Source organism: Ciconia boyciana, chromosome 5, assembly GCF_034638445.1.
Source record: "Ciconia boyciana chromosome 5, ASM3463844v1, whole genome shotgun sequence".
Lineage (NCBI taxonomy): Eukaryota > Metazoa > Chordata > Aves > Ciconiiformes > Ciconiidae > Ciconia > Ciconia boyciana.
This window is the reverse complement of record NC_132938.1, coordinates 34,405,524-34,432,875: the sequence shown is the minus strand read 5'-3', so window position 1 is coordinate 34,432,875 and position 27,352 is coordinate 34,405,524. Positions and strand designations below refer to the sequence as shown.

General features: G+C 38.4%; 2 protein-coding genes across 21 annotated transcripts in view; one reads left to right on the top strand and one right to left on the bottom strand.

Moving 5' to 3' along the window:
• Nucleotides 1-6,068, bottom strand: part of PCM1 (pericentriolar material 1) — a 45,320-nt gene extending 39,252 nt beyond the window's left edge. For all 16 annotated transcript variants that reach the window (XM_072862198.1, XM_072862203.1, XM_072862205.1 and 13 more), the window contains exons 1-3: nucleotides 5,929-6,068; nucleotides 1,639-1,757; nucleotides 787-1,032 (exon numbers count right to left, since the gene is read on the bottom strand). In XM_072862198.1, the coding sequence (XP_072718299.1) occupies nucleotides 787-1,032; nucleotides 1,639-1,734 (342 nt within the window). In that variant the 5' untranslated portion in view covers nucleotides 1,735-1,757; nucleotides 5,929-6,068. The remainder of the gene's footprint in view (nucleotides 1-786; nucleotides 1,033-1,638; nucleotides 1,758-5,928) is intronic.
• Nucleotides 6,069-6,124: 56 nt separating this feature from the next.
• The window catches only part of FGL1 (fibrinogen like 1), a 47,190-nt gene continuing 25,962 nt past the window's right edge, over nucleotides 6,125-27,352 (top strand). For all 5 annotated transcript variants that reach the window (XR_012042614.1, XR_012042612.1, XR_012042613.1 and 2 more), the window contains exons 1-4: nucleotides 6,125-6,723; nucleotides 7,414-7,466; nucleotides 19,435-19,510; nucleotides 25,171-25,351. Coding sequence is in view for 2 of the 5 variants with exons in the window: in XM_072862222.1 (XP_072718323.1) it covers nucleotides 7,417-7,466; nucleotides 19,435-19,510; nucleotides 25,171-25,351 (307 nt within the window). In the remaining 3 variants the exon portion in view is untranslated. The remainder of the gene's footprint in view (nucleotides 6,724-7,413; nucleotides 7,467-19,434; nucleotides 19,511-25,170; nucleotides 25,352-27,352) is intronic.

Sequence of the window (27,352 nt, the reverse complement as noted above, 5' to 3'; positions counted from 1 at the left end):
GAGAGCAACATAGTCACTTGCAGGTGAGTATAACTTCAGCTTTTCTTTAGAACTTTCTGAATAGCAATTTGTTGCCATAACATATGTTTGGAGAGGAAGTTATGCCCAGTCTTTATATTCTAAGTCAAAGCAATGAATCGCATTTGAAAGAATCTTCACAACCCAAAAAAGTTGACAACAAACTTTGGCAAAGATTAACAAGCCTCTATTCTGAAACTGTTAGCAGAAATTTATGCCTTGTTACCAAATAATTAATCCCTCATACTTTTCATTGTTTTGCACAAGGGAAGGATGAATGTGCCATATTCCCAAAGAAGCAGTTATGGCTCAAGAATTCATGCCATACATTTCTCTACACTCTACTGAGGAGCAGTTTTTAATGCTACTCTTCTGCTTAATCCACAAGGATAACAGGTTCAGAATCACAAACTGGCACTTCAAGAACAGATTTCAAAATAAGGTAACAGATATTTTTGAGTGGCAGACAAGTATGATGAGTAAGAAATATTGATTTGAGGACACAGGAATTTGTTAATGATCGAGAGGAAGAAAGTGAAGACAGCTAGCATACTCTCAAGCATAGGAAAGCCATGCTCCTGAACTTTCCATAATTCTCAAGTTCAAAACCAGAATTTTGATTTGGCTCCCATGGTGCCTATAAGCTTTTTTTTTTTTTACCTTAATCACTTATGAAAGCTTTCTTTATTCATCTGTCAAAGTATTAAGAGATAGCTGAATAAATTTTGTAGTCACATTTACAGTGGTAGCTATAGTATTCACACAAACCTGATCCAGATCACTGAAGTTTATTCTTTGTTTAAGCCTTTCCAGTTCAGCCTGCTCTGGAACAGACATCTGGGTCATGTACCGAGCATGAGGAAAACTATGAGGAGTTCTGGTCTTCCGTCGTCCCATTCCAGGTGAGGATTCTGGAGATATATCATTAGTAAGCCTTGTTTCAGCTTCCCCACCAAGCTTTTTCTTGTTTTTTTCGGAAGATCTGTTTGCTTTCTTCTGTTGACTTCCCCAGTCCTTAAGGGGAAGGAGAGGGAAGAAAAAAAGTCGTATTTGTTATCCACATAGATAAAAAGTATATGTTTTAATTCAGTGAAAGAGAGTTTACTTCAATTTTAGAAGTAAAAATAAAAAGTGGTACCAAAATATGCACTAAGTTTTCTAGAGCAATCGTCACATTACAAAATATCATTTTCTCCACGGCATAAATTAAAAATAGCTTGTCAGGAAATTTTAAACCCATTTCATGCTACAATGCATTAAGTTAATTTCAAATTAAGCTAAAATTGTATTTTTCTTCTTTGCTGAAGATTCTTCAGCAGTTTAGAACTTTTAAAATTAGAGTTTTCACTTTCATGACACCTACAACACTTTTGTGTCTAGCTACTTTATCTACCCAAAACACTTCCCATAAATACATCTACAGACTTCACAGCCTCTGAATTACACTCATTGCTTGCTTACATCTACCTCAATTATTTTTATTGGTTTTGCGGATACTTATCTGTAAAGCTGTACCTACAAGGGTTAGGGTTTTGCATTGTTACCTGCCACTAACAGAATCTACCTGGTACTTTTAACGTACAGCATAAAATGGCAACTGAAAGATAAGATTAATTATACCGTGTTGTTCAGACGGTCATCAAGGCTCTCATTGCTCCAGCTAGGCAAGTCCTGATCATTCATGCCTTCTTCAAAGGGACCACCTCCTGTTGCCATGACAAGCAATCAATAAAAAGAATCTAAAATAAATAGTTAAAAGAAAACTGATTTTAATACAGCACACATTATGTAGAATATTTTAAAGATTCATAATCTGAGATGACAACTACGTATTCATTATAAAATGCAAATACAAGGCTGTTTTAGGAAACTAAAACTCCTGTTTACTAAACCATGTTACTAAAAATGTAACGGTGAGAAGAACACAGATACTGGCATTGAAAATTAAACAAGAAGTAGTTATGGGTTTGTTTTGTTTTTTTTTTTTCAATCCTTGCTCTTAGAAAGTAAAGAATTTTTTTTTTTTGAGGCTCTCAATTTTCCTCACATTAAAACACATTATACAGTGCTTTGCGATTCATAAAGCCTGCACTTTCAGGTCCAGGGTGATGTCTATTCTATACTGTAAGTGACTTTGGAGACCTAGCATGTCAAACTTTCTCATTTATTTCAATACTAAGATGTTGACAACAGAGCACCGAAGGGGATACTTGATCAATACACGGAAAATAGACATCAGTAAAAGGATTTTTACTTTCTTTACTACAGGTTAAGTTATTTAAGCAGTGAATACCATGCCACTTACATTACAGTTTGTAGCAAAAAACCCCACCAAAATAATTTGGGTTTCCTAGAGCTTTGCTGCTCTCTAATAGTCTCATTCTGTGCAGTATAAAGCAATCTATATGTTAAAAGTTTTCCTTTTCACTTTTGGTTTTGACATGAGAAATAAAAAAGTTGTTAAAGCTGAAAGGTCAGAAACAAAGTATTCCTTCACAGCAGTAAAATTAGGTTAGCCTGTTCAAAAAGGTGAAGAATCCATAACTGTATATACTCTCAGGCTGCAATAAAAACTGTGTAGCCTAAGTGCTGCTGGCACACTTCCACTGCACAAAGCTACACACTTTTTCTTTGTAACAACTATGAAGTTCCATTACAGATGTAAAAGAAAAACAGCCTTGAAGCAAATTACTTTTTCCAGCTAGTTTTAACTGCAATGTCAGGACGTGATCCTAGCCTTATCTTTAACTGAAAAAAAATCAAAAAGGACATTTCTAAATATTTTACTGCAACCTATATACTATTAATTTTCACACCAAGATTTCACACAGTGCAGGTGAAGAAATCACCTAAAATTCAAGATTAAAAAGTATCTAAGAAGTTTTTCTTTTATAATCAGTTCCAGAGAAAAATTATTAATCCTGAACTAAGTTTAAAAGCTGTACATCATCTTGCTTAGGTATAGTATACAGTCAAAATCACACAGTACAGCCCTCTCAGTAGGTGCACTTGCACAAAGCAGTATTTTGTGCAAACACAGCCTATTACTCCCATTCTTCCTTAAGGAAATGGGATCTACCAGGTATGCTCATTATACCCTAACCACATCTCCACTCAGCAGCGTACCAACCTAAGTCATGCTAACGCAGGAGTAATTCAGCTTCTGCATCTCACAATCAGAATCGTAACACAGGTATAATTAAGTGCCCGCTACTTTGGGAACTGGCAGATGTGTGCCCTACTGTCCTTGCACATTCATTCATACTCCCTTCTTCGTCCCAACAGAAGTATCCGCTAGGCTGTGCAATCAGAGGGTACCAGCTATAAACTAGCCAGCCAACAAACAAAACCGAAATTAAACAAAAAACAGATGAGTCTTCAACTGGATAAGCTCCCTGATCTGGCTAACCTTATGACTATATTAAGAACTATCTGTAGGCTCAAGGAAGGCAAATAAAAGCCATGTCATCAGGAGGAGTGAAACCCAAACAGATCAACTGTAAAACCACACCTTCTGTGCAACTTTCAGCCAGGTGAACTGTCAGATTTGTTCAGAAAATAAGAACACAATGCCCTTTCAAATTTTCTTTGTTTTCATGTAGAAGCACAAGCATCCTGTGAAAAGTTCACAGGGAAGCTCTCCTGCCAACTCAAGGTAAATCTGACAAGCATTCAAAACAAATGCACAGCTATTAGTTTAGCTTATTTTAGAAAACAGCTATGTTTTGTAAGAACTTTCTTCAGTTACAGATATCTGTTCAGCTTTGTACACGTGCAAGACCCAGCATTTCAACTGGCACTCTATCCTGACCTATGCCACTAAGCATAATGAGTTCATCTTGACAAGATTATAGGCCATCTGGATTTACAGTCCAATTCAGTAAGCTGTTTCCTCATCATCATGTTATATAATTCCACTAAAACCATAGAAAAAGAAGGTTTTCCCTACGTTCCACTGTAAAAACAAGAAGTGGCAATATTCATCTTTACATAATACAAGTAACTATTCAACTTTATTTCATTTAAAACTTTTGCTATCTTCAACTATCTTTGCTGTAGGAGTCTCTGATTACCTCTGACATAAATTCACTGCCACAGATGGAATATTCTGAATAATATTCTCAAACAAGGACACTAGGCATACACCAATGCACCCTAAGAAATACAGCCCAAAATAACAATAACCTGATTACTTCCAGCAAGCAGATTTTAAAGTGTTCCAACAGAACTGTGCCCTTACCAGACAGCAAGTTTCTAAACATTCATATTATAGTCTTGATGTTTCCAAATGAGTTATATTCAAGGGAGCTTATGATCACAGAACTATGCTGATATTTTATCCCTTCAACTCAGTTCAAAAACACAAAGAGGTTCAGCCAGCTTTTTTCTTAGAGATGAAACTCTCCCGTATGAAGCTTTTTCACCTCCCCCCACACACTTCGCTAATTTGTATTTTTTCTTACTTTTCATTTTACCAGCTACTTCCAGAAGAAATCCTCTTATAAAAGCTTTGGTATCTTCCCATTATGCTATTTCTGCATCCAGCAACCCATTACCAATCTCAACTTCTTGCACATTATAGAATCTGTATAAAAGCTCTATTTGAGCATGTACATACTGCCTTACAACCTCTACTAGGGACTTGGGGGGGGGGGGGGGGGGGGGGAAGACTTTCACGTGTATTTTCTACAGAAACAATAACGTAAGATAACATGTAAGATTATGGTCAAAGCACGTTAAGATTGTAGTCAAAACATATTTTGCACATGTAACAGCAATATGCAAATTGCTGAGAAGTATCACTACAAAACATGTTAACAAACCAAAGATAAATATTTTAAAAGGCTTTTTTTCTACAGCAGAGTTGTTTTTGACATTTTTTCCTATAGCATTTACGTGAACTGCAAGAGCTCTAAAGCGGACTTAATCCTGCACACAGAAACTTTTGAAAATTAAAAATTAAATGGAAAACAAAAGTTGTAAAAAGCCATCAAGACTGAAAATGGGATCAAACATTTCTTTAAGTTTAGCTTTCTAAGACATGCCTTCCTCACTGAGCATTAATTTAGCATTAACTCATTAAATGCCTACAGAGTATTGCCAACCATACAATATCATCAAACAGGAGCAGAAAACGGAGCAAGTCCTCTCTTGCTGCACCGGACAGCCCTCACACGAGCAACGCGCTAGGAGAACTGCAAGCTCAAACACCCGGACCACGGGAGGGATGCCCAGCACTACCAGCTTGCAGAGTCGGGGCCAAGCCGCGCAACTCGGCCCTTCCCGGCGCCCCGCAGGCTGCCATCCCGACCTGGTCCACTTCCACGGCGGGGCACCGAGCCCAGGCCCGGCGAGTCTCGTCGCTGCCAACGGGGTGGGCGGATCGAGTGATCCCCGGCGGCTCTGCCCGCCGAGCCGCTGCGTGAGGCAGGCGAAGCGCTCCCCGGGCCCGGGGCGGTCAGGAGGCGCGCGGAGAGCCCGCTCCTTCACGGCGCCAACACCCGGGGCAGCGGGGAGGTGGGGGGTGGTAGGCGGGCTCTCCTCGAAGCGCCTCAGGCAAAAGCGCGGCCGTTGCCGCTGCCCCGCCGGCGTCTCCTTGGAGAGCAGGTAACGCACCCTTCCCCAGGGCGGCAGGGAGCTACCTGCTCAACCTGCTGGCACCGCAAGGCTTCACTGGGCCTGCCGGCCCCACCGCCGCCCCGGACTCCTCCTCCCCGCCGCGCCGGGCAGCGAGCCTAATCCCCTCTCCTCGCCGGCCGGGTGCCCACCCACGCGGGCCCGCAGGGGCGCAAAGGCCGCGCCAGGCGGCCCTGCCCCACCAGTGGCGGTCCCCGCCTCTCTCTCCCCGCGCTCCGCTACCAGCGAGAGAAGGGGGGCAGCCCGCCGCGCGAAGAGAAGAGGGCGGCTCACCCCGCGGCGGAGAGGAGGTCAGCCAGGCCTGGTTTCTCCTCCACCGCCGTTCACTACCCGGGGGGCCCGGGCTGCTCGGCCGAGCGTTTCGCCTTCCGACAGCGGAGAAAGGCAGCGGCCTCGCTTCGCTCAACGCCGCGGAACAGCGCTGGCGGAGGGACTCACAGCCCGGCCTCAACGGCAACCGCCGCCATCTTGGCCGCCACTCCGCGAGGGGTGCAGGAGGCGGACCCCAGCGGACGGATACACATCGTTACCTAGTAACCTCCGCCCAGCGAGGCCCTTCCGCGCTGCGCAAGCGCCGCCCGCCCCGGCCCACGTGACGGCAGGGCGGTGAGAGCGGCCCTTCCCGCGCTTCCGGGCGCCCGCTGGTAGCGGATCCCCGCGCTCCGCCGCGGGCGGCGGGGGCGGCCGAAACTCCAAATCCCAGCGTGCACTGCGCGAGGAGCCAGTTCGCGCCTCTCGGAGTGGGGGGCGGTACCTCCTGGGAGCGGTAGTTTTCCAGTCAGGGCACCGCCCAGCCCCGTGACAGGACTCGCGCGTCTCTCCCGTTGGCCTGAGGCGGGCTGCGAAGCGTCGGGCTCGTGTTGCTCGTAAAATAAAATACGAAAACGATGATGAACTGTATAAATTACTTTACCTGACTGGAAACCTAGTAAAATCATGGCAAAACCCTGAGCGTGGACGAGGATCAGATCCTGTCCTCATTTGGAGCAGTATCAAGTTGCAGAGTCTATTTCTGACTGCGTTTGGTGTCCTGTAAGAAGTCGCAGCTGAAAATGCAGCGGTGAAAAGGTGGAAATGATTGCAGTCTGTTCTACCTTTTTTCCTTTTTCTGCAATGCCGTTATTCGGGTTTTGCTACTTGCTTTAGGGCTTGTAGTTTACAGATCTGGACGGTTCAAACTTTCCTTTGGAAAAAAAATAGAAAAAAATAGAGGGATTTGGCATTTAAAAAAATAGTTGTGGGTAACAGTCATGCTGTGCTTTACTGTTATACTGCAATCACCCGGTTGTTCCAGACAGATAAACATATTTAGCAGAAGTTTTTCTTGTCAGTCCTCAGGGGGCTGGACTTGCATAATATACTCAGGATTTTCACTTTCTGTTTCAGTAAAGCTGATATAATTTGTATTTCTCTCATTTGAGGGGATTGTCCCTCGTTGTCAGAATGGGAAAACAAGTTACCATTTTCAGCATTTCCATTAGACTGAGTTTCTAAAGCAGAAGCATTAAATATTTACATAGGCCTCACAATTCATCCTGGGTGAGAAACATTCTACTGGTACTACATGGAAATGTGGTTAACCCCCATGTCTCCCATATTAGTACTTATACCAATGTATTTTGCTCCACCAAAAAATAAATGACACATGAATCCTTTTTGATGACACATTAATCTATCTGTAAGTTAGAAAAGGAACTAAATGATTGGAAAACCTGTGAAATAAAAATGTTTCAATGAAAATGTTGTTGTTTTCTCCAGCAGATGCCCCAGTGTCAAAGGAATAGTTCTGGACAATGCATAGTGCGTGAAAGGTGAGCCTAAGACTGCCTATTACAGCAGCATTTTTCTCCCATTTCTACCATGGGCTACAGGACTGTATATCCGTAACTGAAATCGCCTTAAAAAGAATCTACAACAACTTGATGGAAGCCCTCTATGTAATGAATATGTATTATTCATCTGTATTGCAATTCTGCAGCTAATAAAGAAGTTCATTCATCAGCTTTTTAAAATTATCCTTTTGATTAATGTCCTTTTATCCTGGCCTCAGGTACCATGATTGGATGGATATTCAGCACAATATTGGCAGTGTTGCTGTTGGCAAGACACTTTATATTGTCACAGTGGCATACCTCCCACTGCCCGGCAGGTGGAGGCAGAATTTAAGAGAAAATAGTGCCTTAATACAATGACTATCATTATTTTTGTGGCTGTAGTTTATTCTTAAAATACAGCTCCCTCATTCCTATTGTTTCCTGCTGGAAAAAAAAAGTCTTACATAAAAATATAATACACTGTTAAGGAAAAACAATAAATTAAATAGATTTTAGTATGTTTTAGTAACAATGTCTTTACTATAGTCCCCTATATGTCATAACTGCATATTTTCGTTACCACAGGTTGTCATATGCTAGCAGTATGTCTCTCATAGGAGCTTACAGCATCATTACTCTGATTCCTGCTTGACATTTGCAGGATTATTTTTCTTTTCTTTTTATTTTCTATCCCTCTTCTGCAATTAGCCGCAAACTTGTTCTTTAAAAAAAATTTTTAAAAAAAGTGCTCCAGAGAAATAAAACAGTACCAGCTCCTCAGAGCCATTTTTCACTGGGGACAGGGAATGAAAAAAGATACAGTAAGCATTAAGGAATCATGGATTGCACTGCAAGAAGCATTATTTCCAGTAGGTGGTTCTCCACTACTGTTATAAAATAACATCTCAGGATTTGGGAATGACTGTGAGCCGAAATTAATATGGCTTAAAGAATGTCTTGTTAATTAAAAAAAAAAAATCTTTTGGTGGAAGTCCTATATCAACGCTAATGAGCCTCTAGATCGACAGTAACTAATTCCTCCTACAAAGATCTCTGTTATAAGTGCTTCCATCAGCAGACATGGTAATGAATGCACCCTCACAGAAACTGAATGGATTATCTTTGAGGTAGCCCAATTTAATTAGGATTGAAAGCTATGTCAGAGACACGTGAATGTTTTCCTTGTGCATCTGCTGGCTGTATCTTGTTAATTTTACTTTATTATTCCAGAGTGAAAGGAAAGAAAGCAAACAAAATACAGGCATGTAAGGACTAGAGACAAGAAGAAGTGAAGGATTAAAGTTTTACTGAGACAGAGGAGATGTGAGGAGTAGGTGGGGAGAGAGATTTTTAAAAGCCCTGAAACAAAGGCAGTAATTAATAGGGCATTCAGTTAAAATAGTAATTGTCCAATTTTTTGCTGATTTTGTGACAAAGAGGTTTTTGCTGCAAAAATGAAACTGGCCACAAATGAGTAGTCTACCATAATATAGCTACACAGTGACTATCAGGTTACTGATAGTAATCAGTAAAGTCAAAAAATCAGTCAAAAAAAATCAGTAAAATACTAAAGGTAGTTTTTCTTTCTTTGCATAACATTAGATTGAAAAGATCTTTTAAGGCAATAAGAAAGAGTTTTGAGTTGATTTATACAGGAAGATAAAGTGTCCGCTTATCCCTATGGGGTCTAATAATAAATTAAGCAGGTGTAGGGCAGAGGTACAGGCATTTAAGACCCCAAAGCCAAGTGTTAGGCTTCTCAAGCATTAGCTACTTCACTACCAGTGGAGAAGAAAGCAATTTTTGATGACCCACTCAAGCATAACAGCCATCAGAAGCAACAAAGGAAAGAAGAGTAATTGGGAGATAGGCATTAGCTAACCTGGTCAGACCCCAGAAAAGTGCCTGAATCTCAGCCAAAGAATGGACAGAATCCCTGTTGTAAACCTTCCCCACATCTGTAGGGGTGGGGAAAGTAATCCTCTTGATGATGCTATTATCTCACCAGTCTGTAATATTTGCTGTTGTACGCACTCGAGGTGGTATGTCGTGGTTTAACCCCAGCCAGCAACTAAGCAGCACACAGACACTGGCTCACTACCCCCCAGCAGAATGGGGGAGAGAATCGGAAAGGTAAAAGTGAGAAAACTCGTGGGTTGAGATAAAGACAGTTTAACAGGGAAAGCAAGAGCCACGCACACAAGCAAAGCAAAACAAGGAATTCATTCACTCCTTCCCATGGGCAGGCAGGTGTTCAGCCATCTCCAGCAAAGCAGGGCTCCATCACACATAACGGTTACTTGGGAAGACAAATGCCATAACTTCGAGCATCCCCCCCTTCCTCCTTCTTCCCCCAGCTTTATATGCTGAGCATGACATCATTATGGTATGGAATAGCCCTTTGGCCAGTTTGGCTGTGCCCCCTCCCAGCTTCTTGTGCACCTGGCAGAGCATGGGAAGCTGAAAAGTCCTTGATTTAGTATAAGCACTACTGAGCAACAACTAAAACATCTCTGTGTTATCAACACTGTTTCCAGCACAAGTCCAAAACATGGCCCCATACTAACTACTATTAAGAAAATTAACTCTCTCCCAGCCAAAACCAGCACAAGGTATCACATTCTCATAAAATATTAGTGACTGGTATCAAACCTAGTGCTAAAAAGTGATGGGATGGAGCCACAAGGCATAACCAGTTTTGTTTTATTAAGCATGCTTATTTCACGCAACCAAAACACATTAGGAGCACCACTGTTGCCCTGCGTAGAAGCCCTAGGACCACATTTTTCTCGTTGTGCCCTTTGAAGTCAGGCTCCATTGAAGCCTTTTTTGAAAACCTTTTTAAAAGAGGTCTCTACAGCACAGAAGTTAGCAAGGTCATAAGTACGATTTCACTCTTAAGAAATTAAGATCCAGTTTCAAAACCAACCTACAAAGGAATGCTGAAATGCCAAATTGCTTTACTAAGAAGGAACCATGAGAATCTATTAATGCAGAAGTAAGTACGACATACTCTGTTTTTTGATATGTGTCTCCAAATAAGCATAAAATATTAACAGCTAATAACTATATTTAACTTTCAAAAGCTTAGTGGATATAGTTTTTTACAGCAGTCCAAACTGTTGACTAAATCCAGTGTAGCTTTTTGATCATTTTATTCTCTTGAATATGTGGGCCACCTCTTATGTAAATATAATTAAAGTGAACTGTTGAACAATCTAAAGTAACTCCACTCAAGCAGATAGAGTTGTACTCGCTTTCATCAGTAGTCTGCCCTGGATGTTGGAAGCCATTTAACGTGTCAGTCAGCTATGCAAACACCCACAGTATTATGTGTGTGAAGCTCTTACGCAATGCTTTTATTTGTGGAATACACTTACAATGGGAAGATGTAATACTATTCTGGTAACTGGCACATTGTCAGTTATGATAACTACCTAACCAGATTTTCTTGTAAACACACCATGCAATTCTTAAATCAGTCTATAACAAAAAATAAAAAATCTACACTTACTTTTGGAAAGGAGGCTACTTTTAAAAACATGGACATACAGAGATTTTTAGTCATAAAGCTGAGTTTGGCTTAACTTTGATTTCAGCTTTGTTCTGTTTCAGTAACAAAATACTATTATTGAAGTAACGCATTGCTACTACTTTACATGTTGAAAAATAAAAAACCCCGAAGTTCAATTTACTCAGACATCATAATTTTGATGGAGTTAGTCAGGTTGGCTTTTGGGGGGTTTTTTTGGTTGGTTCCCCCCCACCCCCCACCCCTCACTAGAAAAAAGTCTAGTGTCTAAGTTATGAAACCAAGCAGCATATTCCCTTTAAAAGTGTTTTCGATTTATCATTGTTACTGTTTAGCATATGTGAAAGACCATTTAATTATCATCCTGTTGGATATACAATGCTGAAAGCACATTTTCAAATATGTGATTTCAGCCAATCCTAGAATGGAGTCCATTACATGTTTTCTATTTTATCCTTAGCATTACACAAACTAAAACAATGCAGAGAAGAGCATAAACAAATTAATTTGTAACAGATGGAATAAAAGTACGTTTTGACAAATGCAAAGTTACCATGTTGTGGTTGTACAGTCTTTGACCCTTCCATATTTCTATGTGACAGCTGAAGGTGATTTAAAACTTTCCTGGATAAAAATCATACACATGAGAAAAAAGTAAAGCTTTATATTTTATAAATGGTGCTTAACACTTGCGTTACAGCTTATCAAGGAAAAAACAGTGGTTCCTTGTACTATGAAACCTTCTTGTGTGCTTGCAACTTCTTTTGAGTCTGAATGATAAAAGGATGATATTATGAACGTATTATCTTGTGTTTGCTGATTTTAGAATCATAGAATGGTTTGGGTTGGAAGGGACCTTAAAGATCATCTAGTTCCAACCCCCCTGCCATGGGCAGGGACACCTTCCACTAGACCAGGTTGCTCAAAGCCCCATCCAACCTGGCCTTGAACACTTCCAGGGATGGGGCATCCACAGCTTCTCTGGGCAACCTGTTCCAGTGCCTCACCACGCTCACAATAAAGAATTTCTTCCTAATATCTAATCTAAATCTACGCTCTTTCAGTTTTAAACCATTACCCCTCATCCTATCACTACATGCCCAGATAAAGAGTCCCTCCTCATCTTTCCTGTAGGCCCCCTTTAAGTACTGGAAGGCCACTATAAGGTCTCCCTGGACCCTTCCCTTCTCTAGGCTAAACAACCCCAGCTCTCTCAGCCTTTCCTCATAGGAGAGGTGTTCCATCCCTCTGATCATTTTTGTGGCCCTCCTCTGGACCCACTCCAACAGGTCCATGTCTTTCCTGTGCTGAGGGCCCCAGAGCTGGACGCAGTACTCCAGGTGGGGTCTCACCAGAGCAGAGCAGAGGGGCAGAATCACCTCCCTCGACCTGCTGGCCATACTTCTTTTGATGCAGGCCAGGATACAATTGGTTTTCTGGGCTGTGAGCACACATTGCCAGCTCATATTCAGTTTTTCATCCAGTAAGTCCTTCTCTGTAGGGCTGCTCTCAATCCACTCATCGCCCAGCCTGTATCCATGCCGGGGATTGCCAAAAGCTGTTAAACTTCTGTCAGATAAATACCTGGGGAGGTACTCAGCTGAAAGTGCTAATACAATGGGAACAAAGACCACTGATTTCTTGTGGTAGCTATTTCTTTTAAACATCCACAAAAAATATAAGATGGATTTAATACAACTGACAGTTTTTACCTTGCTTATAGGAAGTAATAAACATGTTGATTTAGTGTAGAAGTAAGGAACAGCATTTTATCCTTTATACAAGCTTTTGTCAAAAAACTGATAAAAGAGTAATTAATGATCCTTGCCATTTTTTGCTTCACTTCCATGCAAACTCTCCCAGGAGCAGCAAATCTGAATAAGATTTGTGTGAACAGCCAGGTCTTTACTGGCCACGTTAAGGTCTATGACATTTGCCAGTTTTCAGTATTGGATGTGTCCAACAGGCCTAAGAAAGACCTTGCTCTCTTCCTTTTGTGCTTATATGACTTCCATTTGTATACTCTTTGAGTCTTCTATTTAGTATGTTTATTTTTGCAAAATCATTCTGATGATGGGTAGCCTATAGAATTCCTGAATAACACAAATCTCTGACTTGATGCTGTATATAATTCGTATTTAACTGGACCACAGCCATGCATTTTAGCCATCTAGTCTTTGTTTAAAGACTTCAAGTGATGGAGAATCTGCTTGTAACCCTCAATGAATTGTTTAAATGGTTAATAAATCCAAGTTTAAAGTGCCATGCTTTTTTTCCACTTTCTAAATTCAGAGCCCACCCACTGAGTAATGATGGTTAAGTTAAGAGTCACACTATGAACAGGTATCTCTCTCCTTGCAAAAGTCAGTAGCCATAGTAAGGTTCCCAGTAAAAATGACTTACTGAATGATTTTGAATTTTTGAATGATTATTAGTGTAGGATACTCATGAGAAGTTTATTGCAATTATTAAATATTTGAAATTCAGAATATGAATTTAATTAGTTGATGTAATGTAATTAGTAAAGAGAAATACTGCCAGATTCCAAATAATACACCAGAAATTTTTCAGAGGAAGTATGCAACAAATGTTAGTCTTCAAAAGGAAGTTGATGGTGTGAATATTTATATTGTGGAATGTTTTACTCATTTTACTGCTTTTGTTCAATATTTCCTTAAGAGTTCACTTCTTCCAGAAGTATTCCTTTAAGCATACTCATTTATTGAACATTATGGGAAGAGCCAACATAGACAGAGGGCAAACACTCAAAACAAATTGCATTTTAAAACATTCTTTGTTGTATTCATCTGGCTCTAAAAAGCTTCTATAGAAAGTGATTTTGTCTAACCAAGTCACTGAGATCATGTGCTTCTGAGTGCCTTCCAATTTAGCTAAAAAATACTGACTTACATCAAAAAAGATTAATTGTCCTTTTTTCCTTGTTCCCTTTGGCTTTGTCTGTACTATGTTTCTTTCTTTCTTTTTTTTTTTTTAGCAGATTTCTTATTATCACCTCTAACATGTAACTTCTAGTCTGAGTGATTATGTTTTATTTCTAAATCAGTTGAGTCAGTTATGCTCTCTGTATACCTCTGAAGCCTCAGAGATTTAGGCTCTGATTCAGGAAAGCACTGTGGTTTATAGTTGAATATGATGCTGAGAGCAATTTCCTAGATCAGAGCAGTGAAAGGGAATGGATGATCCTTTGTTATTTTTGGTCTATTTTCATTTCAGAAGTGTTGTGTTAGGCACAGAATTACCATCGTCTTCTTATGTTGCAACTTAGTCTTGGTAACTGCAACTTCTCAGTAACATTCCTGCCCAGTGACTCATAGCAGATGTAAGCCTCAACTCTACAGAATTTAATAGCAAAAACAATCGCAGCCTGGGAAGGGCTCTGGAATTCTTTGCATCAGCTTAAGAAGATTTAACAACTTTGAGTTCTGTCCAGAGGGTAAAGGTAAACATTTTAGGTACCTGTGAAGGAAGAAGGAAGAATTTGGGGTAATTGCTATAGTTATGGTTTAAAAGTAATATGTTTTTGCAGGCCATACAACTGGTGCAATGTTGCTAATGACGTATGAATGTTTTAGCAGGATCTAGCTATTTTGCTATGATATCTAGTTAGTTAATAAACCTCATATTCAAAGCTGTAGTTTCTAAATTTATAATAATGTATGGCTGTATGAACAATGCTGCTTTTTAAGCCTAAAAATAGATAAAATCATGACTTATTGTCCATTTTTCAGGTGAGGAAAACAGCGCAACTTTTGTAACACTACCTAATTAAAACAAAGCCAAATTTGTGCATGAGTTTAATCACTAAAACCAGTTTGAATTTTAAGAAAGCAAACAAAAATCTTTCCAGTCATTGTCTGTCCTTTTGGCAGATTCTCTTATTATTACTGTATTTATTAGCAATGCAATTCTTATTGACACTGTACAAACAGAAATAGGCATCTGAATTCCATCTAGTTTGCTGTCTCCAGAATTCAAGAACAAGAAAACAGGCTGACAGTTCAAAATTTTCATAGCACAGAGTTTCTATGATGTCATCAAATCTATTTAGTAACTTGTTATTGAAAGACTTGGAAAACCATCAAATTTAGGGGAAATTTGAACATCGGATTGTCTGAGTAGCCTGTAAAGACAGTCCAGGCACAGAGAAGGAAAAAGGTACCTTTCCAGAATTTTTATGCCATAGCTTTGGAGAAATTGTTCTGCACAGCTGTGCAAGTGCACATTCCAGGTATAATCTTTGAGCAGTAAATGAATAATCTCATATGGATAAAATTTCAAGGTTTCACAAGAGTTGCCCTTAAACTTCAATTTTATTAAGACAGAAAGTGATTCTTTATTTCAGCTAACTGTTAAGGGCTTGTGTTTTCAATTTAAAAATATTACACTAAGTTTTTCTCACTCTATGATGATGCATGATAATTAATCCACATGTCTACTGTCTGAGATTAAGGTTTTCCTGGAAAGGGATCTCCCCTGCACAAATTCTTTTTGTTTGTTTGTTCTTGTTAAACCAACACAGGTGTTATAACAGAAGTCTTGGAAGTCTCTCAGCACTTACTAACTCTTTGGATTCACTAGCATCAACAACACAAAAATATTTGCTAAGTTATGCAGTTGTTTTCATCTGCGACATGAATTAAGATTTGTAGGTTTTTTGCAGTTTTTTGGAGTGAATGTTTTTATTGCATTGTGTGTGAAGGTTTATCAGCAGTTGTATTCTCTCCCTACATTTTCAGTTATTTTACCCTCCACCTACATTTCTGGATAATGCATTTTAAATAGCTTTATAACAACCACGGTAAATATTTAAATGAGTAGAGGAATTAGTTTAAGAAACTGACTTTCAAAGCAGTCTTCCTAGAGCAAGATCTTAAGCTTCCCTTGAACAGAACTTTAGCTTTACATATTACCAAAGAGCATGGATGTACACTTTCAGAGAACTTTTCTGAAACTTTTTGTAGAAATGTGGAAAACTAAGTAAACAGTTACCCACATTAATTCTAAGACTCAACCTATTGATTCAGTTAGCGTATGCAAAGCGCTTTGAACATATATGGGGCTTGACCCTATTTACCACTTTTCTTATCACTGTAGGGTTGACCACTCAGTGAATCTCATGTCACTGCAACTGGAATCAGACAAACTACCAGAGTTTATACTTGCTGAAAAATTGGCTCAAAGGTACAAGGTACTGTCCCTTCCAGGATCAGCACTGCTCACTGTCCTCTACCTTGTCTGGGTCTCCCTGCTGGGCAGTGACAGAAGCAGGGAAACACCATTAGGTCAGCCATTTCCTTTCAGAGCTTGAGCTTACACGTCTCTTCCTAGTCTTCTTGACCTTTCTCCTTTTTTGGGAGGACAACAGCACAAAGATTTTGATCCCCCCAACCCTTGTTCCTACTTCAGGCCCACTCTGGTTTTTTTCCTGTGTCCTCTCTGTTTCATGCCTTCCCTGTTTCTGACTGACAGGTCTGCCAAATGGAGCTCTTGGTTTCTCCCTCTTTATATGACTTAATTCTCTTACGATCATAGTGAGCTCATATTGTGAGCGACTACAGGATCAATAATCCATCTTGGGTTTACTGTCCAACTTCCTTTCCTAAAAATTAAACTGCAGGATTAAAGTATCTTGAGCAATGTATTTAAATCATCACATTTAGAATTTTATTTATGAGACTATTCCAATATTTCAGTATGTCTTTTGAGTATATCTTAGTTCAGTGCTAAAGCTGATACAAGCACAGTTGTCTTCCAAGTGCAGCCCTTATGAAGTTCCCCACAACAGGAACATGCTTTAGAAAGAGGCACCCTTTAAATAGAAAGGTGACTTCATCTGAAGGTGACAAACCAAATCAACTGCACACACTCTACACTCCTCAGCTCTTCGTTCCTTTTGTGCAGCTTGCTCGTAGTAGCTCACACATGCTGTAAGGGATGTGATCTGCCTTGATTGTGCCTGATAGTCTTCTATTTTTTTTTTTTTACTAACATTAATTTCTCTGAACAGTATGCAAGATTTACTTGATAGTCTTTTTAAAAAAATAAGAATTCTGTAGTTGTAAAGCTGCGCAACCCTTTTAAGATTGATTGCGGTATTGAGGCATTCACAGTCAGTGAAATAATGATAGAACAGTTTAAATATTAAGACCAATGTGAGGGAGAACAGTGTGCTTTTATAATGAAAATAATAGAGTATGAAGCAGAACAGTTAAATATGAATCTTCCACCTTCCATGAAAAAAATATAGTCCCTTCTTTCCTAGAAAGCATATTTAAGGTATGCATGGAGTCAGGACAGCAATTATCAGAGATGGATCATTTGCGGGTTGTCCAGGCAGCTAAGGTACTCTTTGGTCACTCCTCTCCCACAATAGACAGTGTCATTGCAACAGATGGCAGCAGCTGCTTTCAAAACAGTAGTGGCTGCAATAGCCATAATTACTACTGTCGTAAGGTGAAAGTGCATGTTTAATCATGGCAGAAACCTCTGAAATCTAAATTAATAACAGAATTAAATGCCAGGCAATTCTTGCAGATTCCCCCTCCACCTCCTTTTTTAAGCCTGAAATTCATAGGATTCACCACTTCAAACAGTAGCAGAACTTGTTGCATTGAATTATGGTAAAGTTTCTAATTCAAATTATATAACATTTATTCAGTTAGCATGAAGAACAACTTACAGCTTAAAATTCAGAAATGTTATGGCATAGAAATAACTTAGCCTAAGATTTTCAGTTCACACTTTCTACTCAAGAAATGTTTTATAGGTAATTTTTAATGGATTCCTTTGGAATCCTTAAAGATAGACATCAGCTTAGTATAGTGCTTTGCAGCTTAATGGTAGATGTTGCATATGTCCAAAATGCTTTAAAAAAACCTTCTGAGCTGTCTGTAACATGAGTCAATGGGTACAGAGTACCCTCAACACCTTGTGTCTGCATCAGTCCAGTGGAAGAAGTGGTATAACAAGCTTTATACAGATATACTGGGGCCTCACAACTCTGTGCTTTCAAATATGATGCTTTCAAACCAGCAAAACTCAGAACTAAAAATAAAAAAAAAATGTTGCTTACTTAAATAAGATAACTGTAATTTTAAACAGCATCTTAAGTATTTTATAGGTAGGTAGGTAGGTGTTGAAAACCTGAAATTCAGCTGGGCTGTAATTTGTACTCTTGCATGAGGTTTTCAGAGATTGGTGAACATAAAGTTGGACTTGTCCAATTTTACAATAACTTAAAAACACACTTCACATAAGCAACTTGCTTATCTTTGTACAGTAAAAAGCACAGTCCGCCAAAGTTCCACTGGTGTTTTGTATTAATTCCTGTAGAAACATGAGTGGAAATTTCCATGAAGTTAGTGTTTCAATAAGCACATACTGACACTGAATCATTAATCTCTATTACAGGTCTTATGCTTTGTCTAACTACAAATGTTTTAACATGTAGTTAGCTGATTTAGTTTAATAAATAGAAAAAGCAGAGTGGACACATATTTTGGTTTTAACAGGCATTAGCACATGCTAAATGAAAATATTTTAAGTTAAAAAAAAAGAAACATTCCTCAGTTGATAGCTTGCAGCAGTTTAACTAATCAATTTAGAATTGATTCATGTATAATCTATGTAAATATTTTAGTAATTGGGGGCCTTGGTTTCTCATCTGTGAGCTGAAAAGCACACATCTACCTTACAGAAATTATATCAGCTAATGTTTGCAAGGCAGTGAGATACAATGGTGATTGTTTTGGCATATAAAATAATTTTCATATGAAATAATGGGATTTAAAATGCTGTGGGTCATACAGTACAAAATATGCATAGCTATCAGTTGAAAGATGTCATACTTGTCACTGTTAGAATAAAACCTGATAACTATTACACATTTTTCCCAAAAATTACTCTATAACAGTAAAATTATCTCCATCCTCTCCTGGCACACAGAAATTGCACAAATCTTTAGTTCAAGGACAACTAGACCAATTCAGATTTTAATTACTTGAATATAACAGAGAGCTTTCTCCCAACTTTAAAGGATCAACAAGGAATATTGCCCTGCTTTTCAGAGCCTTTTAAAATGCTATTTTGCTTTTGTCTTGTTTCACAATAAAATGCGTGGGTTTGAATCTTGAATAGCTGTCCTAAAATAAATGGAGAGCGCTGATACAAAGCAGCCTAAAAGGATAAATTCTTTTTACTGGATAAAAGTTTTTACTGGGTTTTGGAGTTGTACTTGATCAGGCTACTTTAGACATTTATAATGAAGCCTAAATTTACATTATATTTACAATATGTAAGAAAATAATTTTAGGTTAAATAGATTATTTCAAATAAAATTTAAGTTGTCAGGTGTAAATATTTAGTTTTAATGTTTAAGTTAACTGGTATTTCATTTGTTCATCTACTTCACAGCTTCCAAAGGATGAAGATTTTGATAATGATTGATTTTGTCCTTGCAGCTAGCTTGATGGATGCCATTGGCAGCTCTGTAAGTTCTAGTAATTAAATTTGCCTATAGAGTTTCTTCTAAATATTTCATATCTTGTCCTCCATAGTGTTTACAATGTTTCTCAGCTACATGGGATGGCAGAACCTTTGATGGAAAAAACTAGAATTCAGAACAAAACTGAAAGACTGGGAAAATAACCTCAAATGATATTCGGTGGGGACAAGTTTCCAATAAGGAAAGACGAAACAAATGCATAAATATACAATGGAAGATAAATGACTGGGCAGTAGCACTGAAGAAAGTAATCCAGTCAGTTTGTTACTGGATCTGCCATTAAATAGGAGGCAATAGAATATTTTTGCTAAAAAAGGTATCATATGGTGCATTAACAGGCACATTGTACAGAAGGCACACAAGACAGTTATACTACCATTCAGAGGTCATGCTAACCCAGAATAACACCTTTAGTTTTGAGCAGCATACTTACAGAAAGGCAAAACCCAGGAACTCCTCATGTAGTGGCTGCAGCAGTAGTAGTAGTTCTGGTCATTGACGCTCAGGATGAAGAATGTTTCTATCCTTTTCTACCCTGTCCACTTGCCATACAACTTCTTCTCAAACAAGATCCACAGCTTCATATTCTTACTTTTTCCTATGTTACTGTGTTATAATTCACACTCAGAAACAATGATCAAAGCTCCTTCACTTCTAGCTCCCAAAACCTTCTGCTATGTATTCTGTCTTTCCAACAAAAACCCTAACACACACACACACTTACTCCGCTGCTTAAAATACTTATAACCTCACCAGTCCTGTACTGCCTGTCTTGGCTGTCCTCCCTAGTTTGATATTCAGATCCTAGCTAGCAGGGACCTGAGAGATTGAATTGTTGATTCATAATTGCCTAGGTGGAAGTGGTTGCTGAATTTACAACTAGGTGAGCTAGCTCTATAAGGGCAGAATGGGAAGCACCTGCCTCTGTAAGCGCTTCTGTTCAGTGGAGAAAAATATTACTAATTTTTGTAGAAGCCTACTGAGAAAAAGGCATTACAATGAAATGCATTTGCTTTCTTTTGATTTTTCATTTGGAATATTATGGGCTTTGGCTGACCCTGTGACTAAAAACTGGGAACATTCTGAAATTTATCTCCAAGTTTTCACATTTTAATCTCATTAAAACACTAATCTCATTAGAGATTTTTTGGAGCTCATTTAAATTCTCAAAATATAGGAAGTAGCTCCTCAAGTAAAAATGTCATATTTTTATAGTTTTCATAAAGTATTCTGAGTCTAATTTATAGCATCAATTTTAATGGAAGGTCACTAGCTGCTAAATAATTCACACAATAATGAAATAAAGATTGTGAATGCAGATTAATTGCAGCAGCTGGTTAAATATGGGGCCACATGTCCAAGAGCAGAGTTGTCAGCAGTTGTTAGATAATTGCTTCTCAGTGTGTACAGTGCAAACAGTGCAAACAGTTGCTTCACTGAAACAGACAGAACAGGTTATGTTCAGTCTGCTTCCAATCAGTGGGCACTACTGTCCACTGGAGACAGGCGTGATCAAATCACATTTGTTTGTTTCAATATTGTAATAGTTTAACTTTGGTCCATATCTAACAAAAGGAATAGCAATATGTTATAGCTGCTGACTCTTATAACCCTAGGTTACATTTTGCTTGTATATTACTGTAGCTGTGCACTGGTTTAACTCGAATGATTTTAAAAGAGTTATCCTGTGAAAAAGTGTAGTAGTACATTAAAAGAACAGTCTGGTAACCTGCAGATCTAAAAGCTACATTGATCCACCTTGAAGTTACACAGCTAACTTGTGATTGTCCCATGGGAAAAATAGGTGTGAAATTCCAAATATGAGAATTGTGTTTTTGCTGTTCAGCAGCAAAGTGTAATGGGATTTGTCTGGAGTTGACAGAAAGAGACATCAATGAGGAGGCTGGAGTCAGGGAGAGAAAGCAAAGTATCACATACCAGTACTTTTCATATGTAGGTTACTTTCAAAACTCTATTTCTGCTCAGTCATTTCTTTCTTTTGGTGTAGTTATTCCATATGGCTGGTGATTTCTTGACTGTCATTTACTATTTACCAGCACTGTGAGCTTAAATCCTTTTCATCAGGAAATTGCTATGTGTAATGTAGATATATTACTGTTCATCCCATAATGAGTGTATTGTCTGTAAAGCAGATGAGAATCAGCTCAGTGTTAGTTTTTCATTTTCATTAAGTAATTCACAATTTTGAAGTAAACAAAAAGAAAAGATTGATTTAAAATGCAAAGTTAAGAATAATATTTAGAGACATAGCCTGTTGCAGACTTGTGTTTAATTTGATTCAAAGGAAAGGACCTTTTATGGTGGTATATGAAGTAGTGTCATACTGAATTTAGATACCAAGTTTTTCTAAGGTACAATAATATTTTTTGAGAAGTTCTGTACTTTTACTATATAATTCAGTCACAGTAGGAGAATGGCTTTTAGCAGTATGAATAGGTGAAGTGATAGATGCATTTTCACTACACCTGAAAGAAACACACTTAGCTGCCTGTAGCTGCCTCTCCTTAAATGCGTGGACTCGACTCTATCCAGAACTCAAAGTAGTTCTCCGTGGCTCAGACCTTGACACCTGTTAAAGAGACTACCCACCTGAAGTCTTGCCTGTGAAATTGCACGGGCCTGACGACAGGGCCCACCATTTCCAGTATCACCCAGGTCTTTCCTAAGGTATTTTACCATGTTCTCCAAGGTTGCGAGTACTGAGTTAAGACTGATACAGGCTAATGTTCTCAATAAACAAACGCTGCAGGAAAACTGTAAGTGTGGCATGGTGCTCCTTTATCACTCTTAACTTAATAGGATTAGGATTAATATGTGGTCTGACTGTTAACATGTTTTTTTTGACAGCTTTACTTCTGTAGTTAGCATTAGCTCGTCAGGGTGAGCCTGGAAATATTTTTTTTATTTATTTATTCACTCTTTTTCAACCCACCTATGCAGCTCTCCGGTTCTCCATAATTTTCTGTATGCACTTGGGTCTAGTCTGAGAATTTGCAGAGACCTGTCAAGGAAGCCTCTTCAGAATTTCCCAATTCAACTCGGCTTTTGTGAAGGGTTTATACGAAGCTGCAAATACAAGTTGAGACAACCACCCTGGAAAGACTGCATAGTAGTGCATCCTTTCTTTGTAATATGCAACAGGTCACACATTAACAAGTGCTTATGGTCAAATAACATCCCTCTAAGCCACTGTAGCAAGTTTGTCTCTGTATGTGCATATATTTTATTTTCTTCTCTCGTTTCCTGCTAGAAGAAAAGGAGGGTATGCTAGGGATCTCGTGTAGCTACCAACAACTGAAAAAGACTTTCAAGGGAGTATTCTTAAATAAGATAGGTCTCTAGGGATATTAGGTCATTGGCTGCTTTGTTTATTCTTCTAAAAATGTTAGTGTTCGGTAAACATGCCTCTCACTTTACAGCTCCTCCTTGTGGTCAAGCATCTCAATGGCTTCTCAGGACCTGGTAGCAAGCAGACCGTTGGAGTCTGCAGACACACCGGCTGTCAAGGCAGCCTGACGTGGGCAGACCAAACCCAGGGAGGCAGTTGAACGTTTTCCTCTCAAACAGGCCACTGACGAACTGCCCAGTCCTGCCATATGTATATTCCCCATTCTTTTATTCCACCATATATATTAGATTGCAGTTAAGTATGAATTCAAGCATCTGATACACTTCAGAAATACTTAAAGCGGAGGCCTATATTCAGGATTATTCTGCAAAGTTAGCATGGCTGATCATCAAATTTTTCAGTGTGACTACATATTGCAGGCAAATGGAACATGATGGCTAGGAACCATTTTACTAAACTCATGGACATAGATTCTTTTATCTTCAAATACTCTCTTGAAATGTCTCTAGTTCATTTGTCTATTTGTTGAAAGTTAATTGCATCCTCTCTAGTGAAAAAGCAATGGGGCCTGGACATCTGCAACATTTATTTCTATGAGAAATAACAGGTCATAGTCATGACACAATTTATATGGATGTTCCTTGACAGTAACAGAAGTTCCTCTGCTTTTTAACTAGTACCAGAAATTAATTATGAAAAAAATCTGCATGTAGTAGAGTCATAAAATGCAGATTCTAATGAATACTGTTAGTTTAATTCACAAAGTCTGTTCTTGGAGTTGTGGTGAATGGTGCTGCAAGGAAGTCAGTCTAACCAGAACTGTGTTTGTGCTGCATAGAAACTTACAGAATGGTATCAACTTTTCAGATAGAAGAAAAAAAAAATCACTGCAGCAAGAAAGTGACAAGAAACATTTTGGTGGGAGTGTTCATGGAAAATGGGTGAAGCCTGAGCCTGATACAAATGAAAGTATGCGGATGCCACTGGAGGTGCATATCAGTATGCTACTTCAGATCTCTCTATAGTTCAGTGTGATAGGGCTATGTTCTAAGATGTCATCTCTTCCATGTGGATGGCAAGTGTTACAGGTCTACATCCTTAGCTCATGTAAATAATGTTGCCCTATGAATAAGGTTGCACCAATTTAGAACTACTGCATATTTGATCTTGCATATCAGATTCCCAAAAAGGTTGCCCTCTGATTTTGCTTTTACAGTGCTAGTGGTGCTCTCGTGCAAGCACCATAGCTACTAAACTCTGTTTGCTCATATAAAATTGCAGACACAATGTTAGTGATGCAAAACCTCATGTCACATTTGTAAAATGTATCATAAAATCCCAAAGGCTTTTTTCCCCAGATTTAAATCAAATTTGTTTAATATCTATTTGAAACTGTACAGGCTGTTTTAATTTAAACTCCCTAGTGTGGGTTCTGTTCACTTTGGCTATTTTACCATAGTCATTAATCGAAAAACAATTATTTATTGCTCTGCATACATTCAGCATGTCAGAATTTGGAACAGTTATTCCAGCTCTCTTGTCATGTATCCATATTTGCACCAGGGTGAAATGAGTGCTAGGTATCACCATATCAGAATCACTACATTTCTCACTCACTCTGCATGACAAAATTAAGTGTACAAGTCACAGCACAATATTGACTTTAAGTTTTTAACTTTCACAGCCTATTCACAGCTTCTTAGGGACTATTTATTTTAGCATGCCAAAAATGAGCTTGAAACTTTACAATATTTATGTTGGCAATGTTAAGATTCTTATCATAAGAAGTGTGTAATCTAAAAGCATTTCAAAAATGCACAATGAAGTTGAAAACATATCAGTGTGGACTGTATTTCTTTAAAACTCTGGAATTTTAGAACCTTCACAATGTTAGTAGTAGGCCTCACTGGATCGTAAATCTCTGCACATGGCAGGTGATAGATAATAAGCAATCTTTATGATAGGGTCTGTACTATAGCGTTTTTCCCCAAAGTCCCCTCTGCATGTTTGCAGTGAGAGCTGGTAGTTACAGCTACTGAAGAGAAGGTCTCTTTGCAAAGCAGGTATATGTTTGGACACTCTGTAATATATGAAATAATTTAAATAGAGGTAGGAATTGAGGTGGAAGTCAACATAGTGTCTGTAGGAAATTCCAACCAAAATGTTTTTTTCAAGTTAAATTTTATTTATGGTTTGTTTGATTGTTTTTTTGTGTCACATGTTAAGCATGACAAAAAATTGTTGATTTTACAGTAAGATATGTTTTCCTCTCTAGGATCTACAGAACTGTTTTCAAGAGCAGATACAACTTCAGGGCCAGGTGAGGCTTCTGGAACATCGTGTGAAACAGCAGCAGTTAAAAATTATACAGCTTTTAGAGAAGAAAGAGATTCAGCACAGTGACAGAGGAGATGAAAACAGTGTCATCGACTTGGGAGGAAAAAGACAGTATTCAGGTTTGAAATGAAGCTATTCTTTTCATTTCCATTCATTGTAATGATACCCAGAAGCTTTAGCACAATTGGGTCCATTGACTTACCATTTTAAAAGCTCATAGAAAATTGTTTGTTTAAAACACAGTGTTCAGCTTTTACCTAGGCCTGCTGCTGCTGGGAAAAATTGTTAATGTCACACAGTATAAATCAAATCAGGATTGAAGTGGTTTATTGATTTATTAATAGCATATAATTAAAAAACAATCAGTGAACAATAAATTCAGAATAAATATCAGCAATACAACAGATAGAAGCCAATAATAGACATTTACAAAATGTTAATAAACAGTTACAGATTTCTAAACACCCTTCTTTGACTAATTTGAAAAAGTTCTAACCCACAGGGTCAGTTTACATTCACAGGGTCGTGTGGGTTACAAGCACACACCGACTCTGTTCCAATCTGTAAAGTCCCTGAGACATCCATATTTACACACATAAGCCTGGCATAATGACATCTGCATCTCACTTTAATAATATTCTGTATGTTGCACCATTTTGACTGAGTTAGGTTCAGCTCAGGACATCACAGCTTCTCAAATACTGGTTTGAAGTTGCTTTTCTAATCTCACCAGCATTCTGGTGGTGATCTGGTCCCTCTGCAGTGGAAGAAGGCTGAGGGTGTTAGCCCATAGTAGCTGAAGTGAGGCCCAAACTCTTCAAATAATGAAACACCATACAAACCAATAGTTGGACTGAAAATAGAATTTGGGGGTCTGATTCTTGGATGGTGTTCATTTCTAGTTGTCCAGTGTTAGAGAGTCTAAACTTCTATAATTTTTAACAGCCTTGTTTGAATATACTTGTAGTGTTTATGCTGCTGGAATATATCACAACATATAGCAAGGCATCAAATATAATAAAGCACCATTAAAATGAAATTAAAAGCAGTTGTAAGTCTGACTTCAAATTTTAGCTGCATATTTATTTATGTATTCAGCATCTCGGAATACTTTTTTTTATTATTATGGCTGACTCATTGTTACTGGAAAAGATTATTAAAAGCACATCTGGCTGAAAGGTATTTGTCCTTTCTTAGCATACACCTCAGTTTATTTTCTTAAAATGTGGTTCTAAATAACAGATCTAAGTTGTTCCGGTTTCTGATGATTTTTTATTCCATTATTTTTTCACTTTCCTTATAGCTTGGAAAATGCTTTTTCCTGTTGATACTGCATTATTTCATTCAAACTGCTGTAGCATTTTAATGTCAACAGAGCTGGATAATTTGGGGTTAGATAGTGAGGGAGAAATTCCACACTATATATACCTGCTAAAAATTAAAATATGTTTAAATGTTTTGCTAACCGACTAAGAAAATAATGGACAAGAAAAGCTATTTTCTATAAGCCAATCAAACATTCTCTAGAAAGAAAACTTAGCTGTTTTTTAAATCATGTTTTCTATTAGAGCTTATTCAAATCCTGGCATAGCTATTTGTTTCAGTATAAAGTGTTTATTTTCTATGTCTAATCTTCACTGACACTTTCACTGAGAAGATATATAATAGTTCAGAAAGTTCCAAACTGGCCTGGAAGTTCAGCCAACATGTTCATAAATGTTTCAGGGAAAATCTTACAGTTAATCAGCCCTACTTGCACCAGGCAAAACAGAAATGTTGAAAATTATACGCCTTTCCTGTATGACTGCTTGATGGTAGATTACATATAAACAAAGAACTCCTTTCATTTCTTAACTCCTAGAGGAAAAAAGATAAGATTATACAATTACATCGCTGTTATATTTTCATGAGCTCTGAATTTTGTCATTGCTGTAAATGCTGATTAGTCATTAACACCAATGGAGACCAGACTGTAAATGGTATCAAGCCGAAGTGGTATCATTTTACACATACATTGCACTTTTTGGGGGTAGTCTTCTATATGTTTTTGCTCCTGTTTGGTACAAGGGACAAGAGCATCAGGTCCAGCAATTGTTTCCCTTTTCTAACACTGGTGATTC